At 45.1% G+C, this 12,202-nt stretch overlaps 1 protein-coding gene across 2 annotated transcripts in view; it reads right to left on the bottom strand.

Annotated features, from left to right (window-relative positions):
- Nucleotides 1-4,082, bottom strand: part of ARG2 (arginase 2) — a 31,388-nt gene extending 27,306 nt beyond the window's left edge. Inside the window, exons 1-2 of one of the 2 annotated variants that reach the window (XM_072839029.1) lie at nt 3,861-4,082; nt 2,955-3,027 (exon numbers count right to left, since the gene is read on the bottom strand). In XM_072839029.1, coding sequence (XP_072695130.1) covers nt 2,955-3,027; nt 3,861-3,971 — 184 coding nt within the window. In that variant the 5' untranslated portion in view covers nt 3,972-4,082. Of the gene's footprint in view, nt 1-2,954; nt 3,028-3,263; nt 3,480-3,860 lie in introns of those variants that run through there. The other variant, XM_072839028.1, reaches the window with a different exon arrangement.
- Nucleotides 4,083-12,202: the final 8,120 nt, after the last annotated feature.

The raw sequence follows: 12,202 nt of genomic DNA, 5'->3' as shown, positions 1-12,202 counted from the left end.
GAAGTAGATTTGAGGGAGAAGATAATGAATTTTGTTTTGAACAGGTGGAGTTTGAGACATCTGTGAGACAAAGTTGGAGGAATATTTAAGGGTTGGGAAGAAGAGGAAGATCCCACAAGGGAGTCCAGGAAGGAATGGAGGGAAGAGACTCAAAAGAGTCTTTGCTAACAGTATTTCCAGAATAAAGTGGTCAGTTGTACAATAAAGAGGTCCAGCAAAATAAAGGTTGACAGATCAGTGGGCTTGCTCAAGGTAGTCTCCGTGGAACAGCAGGGTGGAAGCCAGGCTGAAGTATCACGATCATACAACTAAACTTACGAATGCTAATATTCTCTACCAGTCACCAAAAGCAAACACACACTCCTGAACTCACACATCAATCCATACCAAATGAACAATTTTCAGACTGCAGATGTTAAACTACCTCAGGCCCTCTATCAGTTCTTCCTGAAGCAGACTGGGGCTCAATCAAAGAGATTCCTATTCTGCCATCTGATGGCACACCAAATGGAACAGGAAGAGCAAATGTCTCTCTCATTGAGAGGAACCAGAGTAGCTCTCATGTGGCTTCCGACTCCAGGACTCTGGGCCTGGTCACAGTGGCAGTTAATTTAGATAGTTGCTTCAGTGGCTGGCACCTCTTTTCAGGACCACAGTTGAGTCAAATTACCTAATTACAATGATAAAGGCCTCAAACTGTTATTCTCTGTTTATAGCTATCTTCCCCTCCACCCCCACCCCAACACTCCACAACCTCTGAAGAAAAATGAGGCAAATAAGCACGGCTGTCAGCTACCCAGAATCGAAGCAGAGCCACTGCCTCTTCATCTCTCCCAGGCTCTCTGCACATACTCAGATAAGGGGTTACCTGAGAGAGGAAACACCGAGGGTCCTGACTAAACTCAGGGAAAAACCAAACCCAGACACTAAGTCAAATCCATTCATTCAAGAAACTGGAAGTTTGACCAATTCCATGGCAACATCAGCAGCCTGTGACATCAGAGCTGAAGGCAAGGAACAAAGGCATTTCTGAAAGTTACCTTTCCGTGGGTCTTCTCTCCCTTGAAATTTGACCCATGGTGCTTATTTGGAAGTGCCTAGTACTTTAGTACTGTTTCACAATAGAGCAATTGAAACTTCTCTTGGTACTTTTCTTCAACATATTTTTGGAGATTAGCCAAAACCACATGCCGCAAATCTGCTGAGTGTCACAATCTTATTAATATGCAATGAGATTCTATTTGGAGCTGCTGGTGATACTGGCCTACCAGTGAGCTACAGGATAAGGATATAAATTCTAAAACTACAAATATCTGAAAAATTTAAAGAGAAGACCAAATAAACTGCAGCTTCCCCATCACTTTAGGTTGAGAGTTTATAGAGGAGGTATTTGAGGGAGTAGTATTTAAGGGAGAAAGGGTTGGAGTGGAAAAATACTGCGAGCTAGGACAGGAAAGGTCTACAAAGCATGAGTAAGGGAAGCTGCCACAAATGTGCCCCTCCCCCTCATTCAACAGCCTCAGCTGAATCTTATAAATGTGTCCTGTATAAGAGGCTGAAATTGAGTACCGAGCAGGCAATTCAAGCAAGGCCAGGCCCAGTTCATCAGATGGACTGCAGAGCTTTATCCAGTATTAAGAAATAGTGATTACCAGAGATTGTTGTCTTCGATGTAAAATGATGCCTTTTAAAAAGGCTGAATGCATACTGCTGACTTAAAGGGACAGTATCCTCAATTATAAGCAGGAACAGAAACTTCTTCCCATTAGGTAACTGATGACACAATAAAACTAAATTTTCATTTATCTTTCATCTCTGGTGGTGAATCTGGAGAGTTATTAAAATGATTAAGAGACCCTACTGTAATTATTTAACAGAGAAAAGTTTTAAGTATTCAGCCATAGACACCATACCTAGATGTAGTCAGAGGTATAAGACGTGTACCTCACTCAAGGTGGCTTTGGTGACTTCATTATTCCTGAGTTTTAGGAGGAAATGATCCACCTCTGGAATGGACTCAGTGATCAGCAGAGGAGATTTCAAAGCAAGAGTGGGGAGGGAATTTTTAATTCACCTACATTCCCCATTGCTATCTCCAGGACCTACAGCTTCCTTGCCTTTTGCACTTACACCTTCAGAAAAGATCTGTGAATTGTCCTAATATGAATGGAGGAAATGGCTTTAAACACCAGCTAGAAACAGTAAGGTTAAATAAATAACCTGAATCAATAACCGTTGGAATTTGGTGCCCTCTTACCAAAAGAAGGGTTCTCTATTACCGTATGCATGGCATTTATCTTTGGGTCAGGTTCTGTAGGTTTATTTTATTTTATTTTATTTTATTTGGTTCTGTAGGTTTAGACAAGAATGAAACTTTACTGCAGTTCACCGGGGCACTTGTGAAAATGCACACGTCTAAGTCTCACCACAGAGCCAATAAACCAGACTATTTCATGGAGGAGCCTAGGAACCTGTTTTTAACAAGTAATCCAAGTGATTTTCATAATCAGAGAAGTTTGAGAAACTGATCTAAGGCTCTGACTACAGTAATATAGAGTTATTCATCCTAAGGAGGAAAGGAAGGATATGAACAGAGGAAACTAGCTAGACTGATGAATCAGAAGCACTTCCTGACTGAGTTCAGAGAGCTAGAATTTGAGAGAGAAAGGCTGATGGAGCAGTTAGAGTTGGAGCTAGCTAGCATTCTTCACACTGCTTTGCTGTCACTAAGCTTGCTCCAGCTGCCGCCTCACTCCACCTCCTTGCCTTCCACAGTTACTCTATAGGTGACAAGACTTTGCCTGAAGACTCTCAGATCTTAAACAGCAGATGGAATCCAAAGGAGGATGAGAGGCTTCCCAAGTACAGATAGTGTGCAGTCCCTGGATAGGAGATGAGACTCTGAACTGGTCTGTAAACGGCTATCACAGACATCTGAAAATCCAACCACTTACCCAAACTGGAGAGTCTTTTCATCAAGCCAGCTTCTCTTATGGCAGCAGGACCATATTCCACACCCTTTCTTTTCTGTCACATAAATTACACGGTTAGATGTGAGGGGAGAGGGTTAAAAACAAGACCACTTTATTTCACAAAAATACAGAAATCTGCTATTCTGTACCTAGTTCCCAAACAGATCCTTCTGGAAACCTGTGACAGCAAGCATCAGCCTTTCCTTTTATTATTTTCACCTGAGGTCGGTTCATTTCAAACACTCGCAGGAAGAAAGCCCGAAAAGCAACAATTACCGGGATCGAACCAACCTCCAAGCCCGTGGCTGTGGGATGCACAAATGGAAGCCGAGACGGGGGGAGGGGCTGAGCCAGGTCTGGACCTAGAGAGCCCGGGCTCCCCGCGCAGGGAGCTCTGCACGGCTGCAGGTTGCATCCATTGAAGAGAACAAAACAGCCGCTCCCATCCTCCCGCCGCTGGAGACGGCAGCGCCGATTTCCCCGCCAATGCATGGTTTCTAAGAATGGACCCCGAAGCCTTCAATCTTCGGTCGCTCTCTGTGACCTCTTCCCTCTCGACTTTGCACCAGGCACTCGGGCTGGTTGCTGCCCCTCCAGCCCCTCCCTGAGATCCCGTCCCCCCTTCTCCCCCAGCACCCCAGGCGGGACCCACCACTTCCTCCCTCCTCCGGGGGAGGCCGCAGAACCCCGGCAGCCCGCGGCCGCCTGCCCGCCGCGCGAGCACGACGCCCCCCTCCTCCTTCCACACCTACCAGGGAAAACCCCACGTGCTCTCCCGGAGCCCAGCTGTGGGAACTCACCGCCTCATCCCCTCTCCGTCCTCCCCGTCCGTCCCCCACCCCCGCTTGCCCCAGGTTCTACCCCACGGTGCCAGGTCCAGGTTCCCACCTGTCCCTGCGAGAACGGGGCCCCGATCACAGCCACCGAGTGAACGGACTTCGTCAGGACGGAGTGCACTCGCGTCCGCAGGAGACGCGACAGGCTGCTTCCCAGCGACATGACCGGCAGCGCGGCAGCGAGCGGAGCAAGGAGCGCCTCGGTGCGGCCCGCCGCCTTCAAGGAGCGCAGCCGCCCGGCGCCTCGCTCACCTACCCCGGCGCCCGCGGCCCGGCCCCGCCCCGCCCTGTGACGTCACCGCCCGGCCCCGCCCGGCCCCGCCCCGCCCCGCCCCGCCCCAACCGGCCCCCGACACACCTTCCCGCAGACCCCGCCCACCGCTCCTGGCGTGGACACGCCCTCGCTGACGTCACCCCCCCCAGCCCGAGCTCTCCCTCCGCCGACGAGCCCTGCGGCCGACGCCGCGAGGCTAGTGTCCGAGTCTGGCCAATAAGGGCGCGGTCGCCGACAGGTGAGTCGGTGGCGGGGAGCGAGCCGCGCAGGTGAAGTTAGCGCATCGGCGGAACGCGGGAGCCAGCTCGCAGCCCTGCAGATCGCGACTCTCCTCCTACGGTGCACGCCCGGCGGACGCCAACCCTAGGGGCTGCCCGGCTGGCTGCGCCGCTGGGAGCCCCTTCAGTGCCTGCCGAGGCGAAGCCCCGTCCGCCTGCTCTATTCCATCAAAACTGTGGGTGCAAAGAACACGCTTATCCATCTTTGGGCGTTGAAGGCTAGGAGGTCAAACAAGAGCTCTCCGGGCTGGGCATGTTAGGATCTTACGAAACGATCCCCTTCCAGGTGTTTTCACTTCTTTACCTGAATAACGGGAGCACTGGTTATTAAAAACCAAACTTAGCAACATATCTGGACTATTCTTAAAATTTGGGGAGATTGAAGAGCTGAAAGTAACTACTTAAAGTTTTTATAATAATATTTTGATAATAATGATGAAATCTCCAAGAACGTTTAGCCCTCTAACAATTCCATAAATCTGGGGGCAGCTTGGGTGGCTCGGCGGTTTAGCGCCACCTTCAGCCCAAGGCGTGGTCCTGGGGATGCGGGATCGAGTCCCCACATCGGGCCTGCTTCTCCCTCTGCCTGCGTCTCTGTTTCTCATGAATAAGTAAAATCTAAGAAACAAACAAACAAAAAACCCATAAATCTGGGACAGTTTTAAAGAGGAGGAAACAAAATGAGAGAATATAACTTTCCCAAAGTCACATAGCCTGTAAGTGACAGAGTTGTGTGACTCCAGACTCCCAAGTTCTTATCCATGGTGGGCTTGTAGGAATTTGGACGTTAGTCGTACCAAGACACATTTTTACATAAACAACAGAAAATTATCTCACCTGATGCCATCTTACATGCTGCTCTCCAAAATATTTCAGAGGTCTCCATGGCAACATCACAACTCCAAGGAGCTTTAGGATCCTAAGGCGGTTTATTTTTAGAGGATAAATTTTATACCTGTCTCCCCCTGCTGGTTTAACAAAGACATGTCCTGAAGCTTTAGCAAAATAAGAATATTCCTGTAAGGCAGTAGTTCTAAAAGTGTGATCCTCCCGCTAGCACCATCAGCCTTTGCATACTTGTCAAATGGAAGTCACTGACTCAGTAACTCTGAGAGCGGAGCACCAGCAACCTAAATTTTTTTTTTTTTTAAATTTATGATAGTCACAGAGAGAGAGAGAGGGGCAGAGACACAGGCAGAGAGAGAAGCAGGCTCCATGCACCGGGAGCCCGACGTGGGATTCGATCCCGGGTCTCCAGGATCGCACCCTGGGCCAAAGGCAGGCGCTAAACCGCTGCGCCACCCAGGGATCCCAGCAACCTAAATTTTAACAATGTCTCCAGGGTCAGAGCTGTAGGGAGTGGTATGGGTGTGGCCAGGGATTCAGGGTCACTGATACTGTCACACTTGTTCAGATCCTTGGGATTAATTTGGTACCTTTTTCCTATTCACCACATCCCCTTGACTGTTTTCTGACATTGATTCAGGCTCTCCTGGACTACTGCAAAACCTGTTTCTTAAAAAAAAAAAAAAAAGAAAAGAAAAGAAAGAAAAAAAAAGAAACCTGTTTCTTGAGCACCTACTGTGGGTCACCAGACTGACCTTTCTAAAGTACTACATTAATCTTGCATGCATTTCAGTGGCTTTCCATTACCTATAGTTTAGTTAGAAATGAATTACCAGCTCCACATCATTAGGGTCCAAGAAGGGGACAGTAGATTGTTATATTACTATTATCCTTTAAAATTCTAATTATTATTACATTTATATGTGGGAGATATTTTAGAATTCATTTTTTAAACCCTGAAAAACAAGTGGTCTGCTTTTGTTTTCAAAATAGGCATTTATGGGATGTCTGGGTGGCTCAGCAGTTGAGCAGCTGCCTTTGGCTCAGGGCATGATCCTGGGGTCTGGGATTGAGTCCTGCATTGGGCTCCTTGTGGGGAGCCTGCTTCTCCCTCTGCCTGTGTCTCTGCCTCTCACTCTCTCTCTCTCTCTCATGAATAAATAAAATCTTTTTTTAAAAAGTCATTTATTTTCTTTTTTAAAGTCATTTATTTTCAAAATAAGTTATTAAAGATAATATTCTAAAGTTATAAAAGTCATAGAAAAATGAGTTTAAGTTTTAGAAATGTACTTTAAAATTTATGTTCTGGGGCACCTGGATGGCTCAGCGGTTGTCTGCCTTTGGCTCAGGTGGTGATCCCGGGGTTCCAGGATCGAGTCCCACGTCGGGCTCCCTGCGAGGAGCCTGCTTCTCCCTCTGCATATATCTCTGCCTCTCTCTCTGTCTCTCATGAATAGATAAAATCTTTTATAAATAAATAAATAAAACTTATGTTCTGCTATAGCATAAGTCTAGACCCTTCCTCAGATCCAAAACAAGTTGTTTTGCTTCTCTTCTTCCTTTATTGAAGGACCTCGATATTCAACCTCTTTAATTCAGTGGCTGCCAACACACACTCTATCCTTGATAGGTTGCTGGCAGTGTTTATGTACTTGGGGAGTGGGGTGGGGGAGCCAACAGAGTAGGTAAGACCTGATCATGGTGTTTGCCAATTTCTATAGTGCATATGCCCTCAAGCACCATTGTGATGTTACTGATCATGGAGCTGGGAAAAGGTGCTCATCATATAGCATTTCCATCATACAGATATGATCAATATAAATAACCTCAAATAATAGCAAGATGTGGTAAAATAATTAGGCAATGACAAGTTTTGAATGTATATTATCTTTGTTTTTAATACAATTTACTTGTAAGTGTATATAATTTTATTTCTAATAATGACAGTATTTAACAACTGATTCAAAATACTCTTGAAAATTTATTTTTTTAAAAGATTTTATTTATTCATGAGACACAGAGAAAGGGGCAGAAACACAGGCAGAGGGAGAAACAGGCTCTATGGAGGAAGCCCAACATGTGACTCGATCCTGGGTCTCCAGGATCACACCCTCAGCCAGAGGCAGCGCTAAACCGCTGAGCCACCCGGGCTGCCCTACTCTTGAAAATTTAATGATAGGGTCTTGCAGGTAGCAAGCATAGCTCCAGTATGTCACCAGCATACCACTGTTTACTAAAAATCCAAGGGAACTCAGAAAAGACTAAATTAGAAATTCTCAAGGGCCAGGATCATAACTCTTTCTGCTCATCATTTTATCCCTTCCTGAATACAGTGCTTGGTACAAAACAGGGGCTTGGCAAGTAATAAACCTTCCAGATTTTTATGAAATCCTTATTCATGAGCCTTGATCTATGGCTCTGATATAGGATGGAAGTCTCCAAAGATTCCTTTCTGGACTTCTACATTTACATCCTAAAGAACTGAGCTCACCAACCACACCTTTAGACTCTAAAATTTGTAATCTCAGGGATCCCTGGGTGGCGCAGTGGTTTGGTGCCTGCCTTTGGCCCAGGGCACGATCCTGGAGACCTGGGATCGAATCCCACGTTGGGCTCCCGGTGCATGGAGCCTGCTTCTCCCTCTGCCTATGTCTCTGCCTCTCTCTCTCTATCATAAAAAAAATAAAATTTGTAGTCTCTCTTTTATTAAAAAAATGTATTTGTTCATTTATTGCCAATACTTACTGAGCAGTTAGTGTGTGCAAAGCACTGTTCTATGTGCTGTTCATAGAGATGAAGACAGATGATAGCTCATCGCTCCCAGTGCTTACACTCTAGTGGGGAAAACAGTCAAGTAATTAAATAATTTCAGATAGTAGTAAATGCTATGGAGAAAATAAAGCAGGGATATGGGACATGAGGTGCTGTTTTAGAAAGGAGTACCAGGAAGACCTCTCCAAACTAACCTTTGAGACAGAAACCTGAATGATGAGAAAGAGCTGGTCATCACAAGTTCTGGGAGTAGAGCCTTCTAGGGTTACAGGGACAGCAAGACCCAAAGCCATAAAGTTGAAATATGCTTGTGGGTCAGAAGAACAAGAATGCCTGTGTAGCCCAAAAAATGTGTAGCCCAAATGGGGGTTTAGTTAATTGAATCAGATTGTTAGGCTGTGGGGACAGATCTCAAGAGGCAGAATTGAAGAGCATGAACTTTAGAGGAAGATTTTTTTTTTTTTTTTTTTTTTTTTACACAAAGGCAGAGGGTTAAATGTTCTGAATCTGTGCTAAGGAGTTGGGAAAATTCAGTCTCTTCTTTCTTGTTTTGCTTTTCTATCCCAGGTCTGGGAGAATTAACATAATAACCCTAGGATACTGTTAAGGTAAGGAAGCAGAGGATGAGTTCTATAGAGGGTAAAATAGTCTGTTTAGCAAGCAGTAGAGACTCCTGGTTTCAGTAGAAAGGCTGGATAGAGGGGAATAAAGGAAGGGAATAACTGTAAGGGACTGATTTCATTGCCTGCCCAACCCACAGTCTGGTCTGGAGGCAGCCACCTGAGCCCCTTATATACTCACCACCCCCAACACCACCACAAACAGAGGGATTTTCATTTTGAGCCTTGATCAGTGATAGGGACGTGAAAGCAGAAATATGGTTGCCATCAACGTATAAATGAAACTTAGGTATGAAACCTCTTTCAGCATCAGTGGAGGCTGAGGCTACAAGGATGTCTGAACACTGTTTTCTTTGCTGAGGCTCCAAGCTGAAAACAAGTCTTAAGCCCTCTGTGCCTGAATGTTGTATTTGGGACGTTTTATAACCAAACTGACATGAATTCTCTCCTTGGTGAGTCACAGATAGAGACTACACTAGGTGGAGTTGTCACACAAAGGAAACTTTATTTGCAACAAAATAAGGAGATCATGGGGAATGACTTCCAAACTGGGAACTCCCAAGTTGGGATGAGTGGTTTCTTTGATTTGGGGTTAGGATGAATATTCAGAAAGTGGAGCTTTGTCATTGGGGCTAAGATTGCACAGGTATTCTGTGTTGTTAATGAAACTGGTGCTCCTCAGTGGGCAGAGACTTTAACGTTATAATGAGGTAGAGGTAACTGTCAGACACTCCGTGGTCCATCTGCTCTGGTGTGAGTCAGTGGTCAGTCTCAAACTGGTGGGTCTGTGGAGCTCTTCCTGTTGTTTGCCTCCAAAAGATAAAGTTAACATTCTTGTGGTTCCCATGAAAAAGGTGGGTGTCAAGAAGAAGGAGGGGGAGGAGAAGGAAAAGTGGAGGAAGAGGAAGAAGATGAGAAAGAGGAAGGAGAAGAAGATGAATAGGAAGAAGAAGGAAGGGCAGCCCAGGTGGCTCAGTGGTTTAGCGCTGTCTTCAGTCCAGGGTGTGATCCTGGAGACCCGGAATCGAGTCCCACATGGGGCTCCCTGCATGGAGCCTGCTTCTCCCTCTGCCTCTCTCTCTCTCTCTCTGTCTCTCTCTCTCTCTCTCTCTGTGTGTGTCTCTCATGAATAAATAAAATCTTAAAAAAAAAAAAGAATTAAAAAAATGAATTTAAAAAAAAGGAAGAAGAAGGAAAAGTAGAGGAAGAAGAAAGGTGTTTGTAGGGGTCTTGCTGGTGACAGTTTAACCTCTTAACCCTATGAGGTGCGATTTCATTTTCTCCCCTCTCCCTATCTCTTTTCCTTCACTTAATTTCTTCTCATCGTTCAGGTTTCAGTGTCAAAGTCCCTTCTCTGAAGAAGTCTTCCCAGTCCTCCAAAGTTGAATTAGACATAATCATAGAATTTGCTAAGGTTAATGAATACTATATGCTAGATACCCACTCACACTTCACAATTGTTATTTAATCCCCACCACAAGGCACTGAGATAGGCAAACTATCATCTCCATTTCATATATGGGAAGCAAGGCCTGCAAAGGCTAACAAATTTACCAGAATTCACACAGTAATTGGCCAAAAGCAGCATCCCAAACTGAGACAGATCAAGGGTATTAAATACCCCTGCATGGTTTACTTAATCCTCTGAATTATAATTGTATATTTAAAGGACTATCTCTTTCTCCTTGAGAGCAGCTCCTTTGAGAGCAGGAATGGTGTCTTACCTACTCACTGTCATTTCACACAGTGCCTAACATGAGAAGTGTTCGATAAATTTTTATTCAATGACTAGATATTAAATGGCATATGAAAGTGTTTTTTAAAAAAGATTTACTTATTTGAGAGAGAGTGCTCACATATGGGGGGAAGGACAGAGGAAGAGAATCTTCAAGCAGATTCCCTGCTGAGTGCAGAGCAGGGGTCCATCAAGGCTCTATTTCATGACCCCGAGATCATGACCTGAATGGAAAGCAAGAGTCTGAGCCACTCAGGTGCCCCTGACAGTGCCTTTTAAAATAAGTCATACCTCTTTATGTTATGAAAGTTCTGATGATGGTATTACCACTCTTATATGGCCCACAGAAGATTTTTATGGAATTAGCATTTGAGTTGAGCCTTAAGGATTTTCCAGAAGGAATCTGTAGGGTGTTTAGGGAATGGTGAAAATACCGTCAGCTACAGGCATGAACTTGAGTGATGGATGTAGAGGTAGAGAGTCAATAAATAGTTGAGAGTCCATTTGTCAGGCAATGTTCTATGAGCTAGTGATAGAGTGATAAGTTGAGTCCAACTGTCTCCTGGGGAGAGAGCACCTATAGGTACTATTATGTGTGAAAAACAAAACAAGGTAATGTGGTAGAGGTATGTATGAGAACTGCATTAACTAGTGCAGTCAGGGGAATGAGAGACAGATGCTGAAAGTACTGTGCAGGTGCAGTAAATAGTACTTAGCTATAGATTAGGGAGGGAACCAGAAAAGGGAGACATGTAAAGCCTAAATGAAGAGGAAAATTATGGTACTGGAGTAATGATTCTGAAGGATTAATAACCATCAAAGGAGTATGAAAATTACTTGAAACAGAAAATACCTGATCAGCACCCAAAGAAATAAATAATAAAGCAAGAAACATAAGGAGAGCCTCCTGAATATACAGCTGCCACGGTACTCCATCCTTCACCCCACCGAGGGAGTTTCCTGATTGGGAAAGACAGTCATAAAAAGTGTGAACTCAGCTGCCCAGTAGCTTCAAAAAGCCCAACAGAACTTCTCACACTTTTAAAAAAAAGATTTTATTTATTTATTCATGAGCGACACAGAGAGAGACAGAGACAGAGGGAGAAGCAGGCTCCTTGCGGGGAGCCCTATGTGGGACTCAATGTTGGGACTCCAAGATCATACCCTAGGCCAAAGGCAAGGGCTAAACCACTGAGCTCCCCAGGCTGCCCAACTTCTCACACTTTTAAGTATGAAGTCTTAATCCCCCTTGTCTTAGATGTTGGTTATAGCTTTATCTCTGGCTAACCAGTAACTCAATACTGAACAGCTCTCCTTTTTCCAGTTAATACATCTATTGTCAGGTAATTTCCAGGTAATTCACGTTCAACCATGTGAATCTGAGGGGAAAAGATTTCCTCTCAATAGTTCTCAACCCTGGCAGCTGTTAAAAATAATCTAGGCAGGGACGCCTGGGTGGCTCAGTGGTTGAGCATCTGCTTTGGGCTCAGGTGGTGATCCTGCAGTCCCGGGATCGAGTCCCACATCGGGCTTCCTGCATGGAGCCTGCTTCTCCCTCTGCCTGTGTCTCTGCCTTTCTCTCTGTATCTCTCACGAATTAAAAAAAAAAAAAAAAATCTAGACAGCTTCCAAAAAATGCTCTTGTTCATAACCTCCCTGCTCCCTACCCATTCTTACTCAATTACCAATTATTACCAAGTAACCAAGTTGTTTTTTTTTTTTTTAAGATTTTATTTATTTATTCATGAGAGACACACAAAGAGAGGCAGAGACATAGGCTGAGGGAGAATCAGGCTCACCTCGGGGAACCCAATGCGGGACTCCATCCCAGACCTCTGGGATCATGCCCTGAGCCAAAGGCAGATGCTC

Source organism: Canis lupus, chromosome 9, assembly GCF_048164855.1.
Source record: "Canis lupus baileyi chromosome 9, mCanLup2.hap1, whole genome shotgun sequence".
Classification (NCBI taxonomy): Eukaryota; Metazoa; Chordata; class Mammalia; order Carnivora; family Canidae; genus Canis; species Canis lupus.
This window is presented reverse-complemented; position numbering and strand designations above follow the sequence as displayed.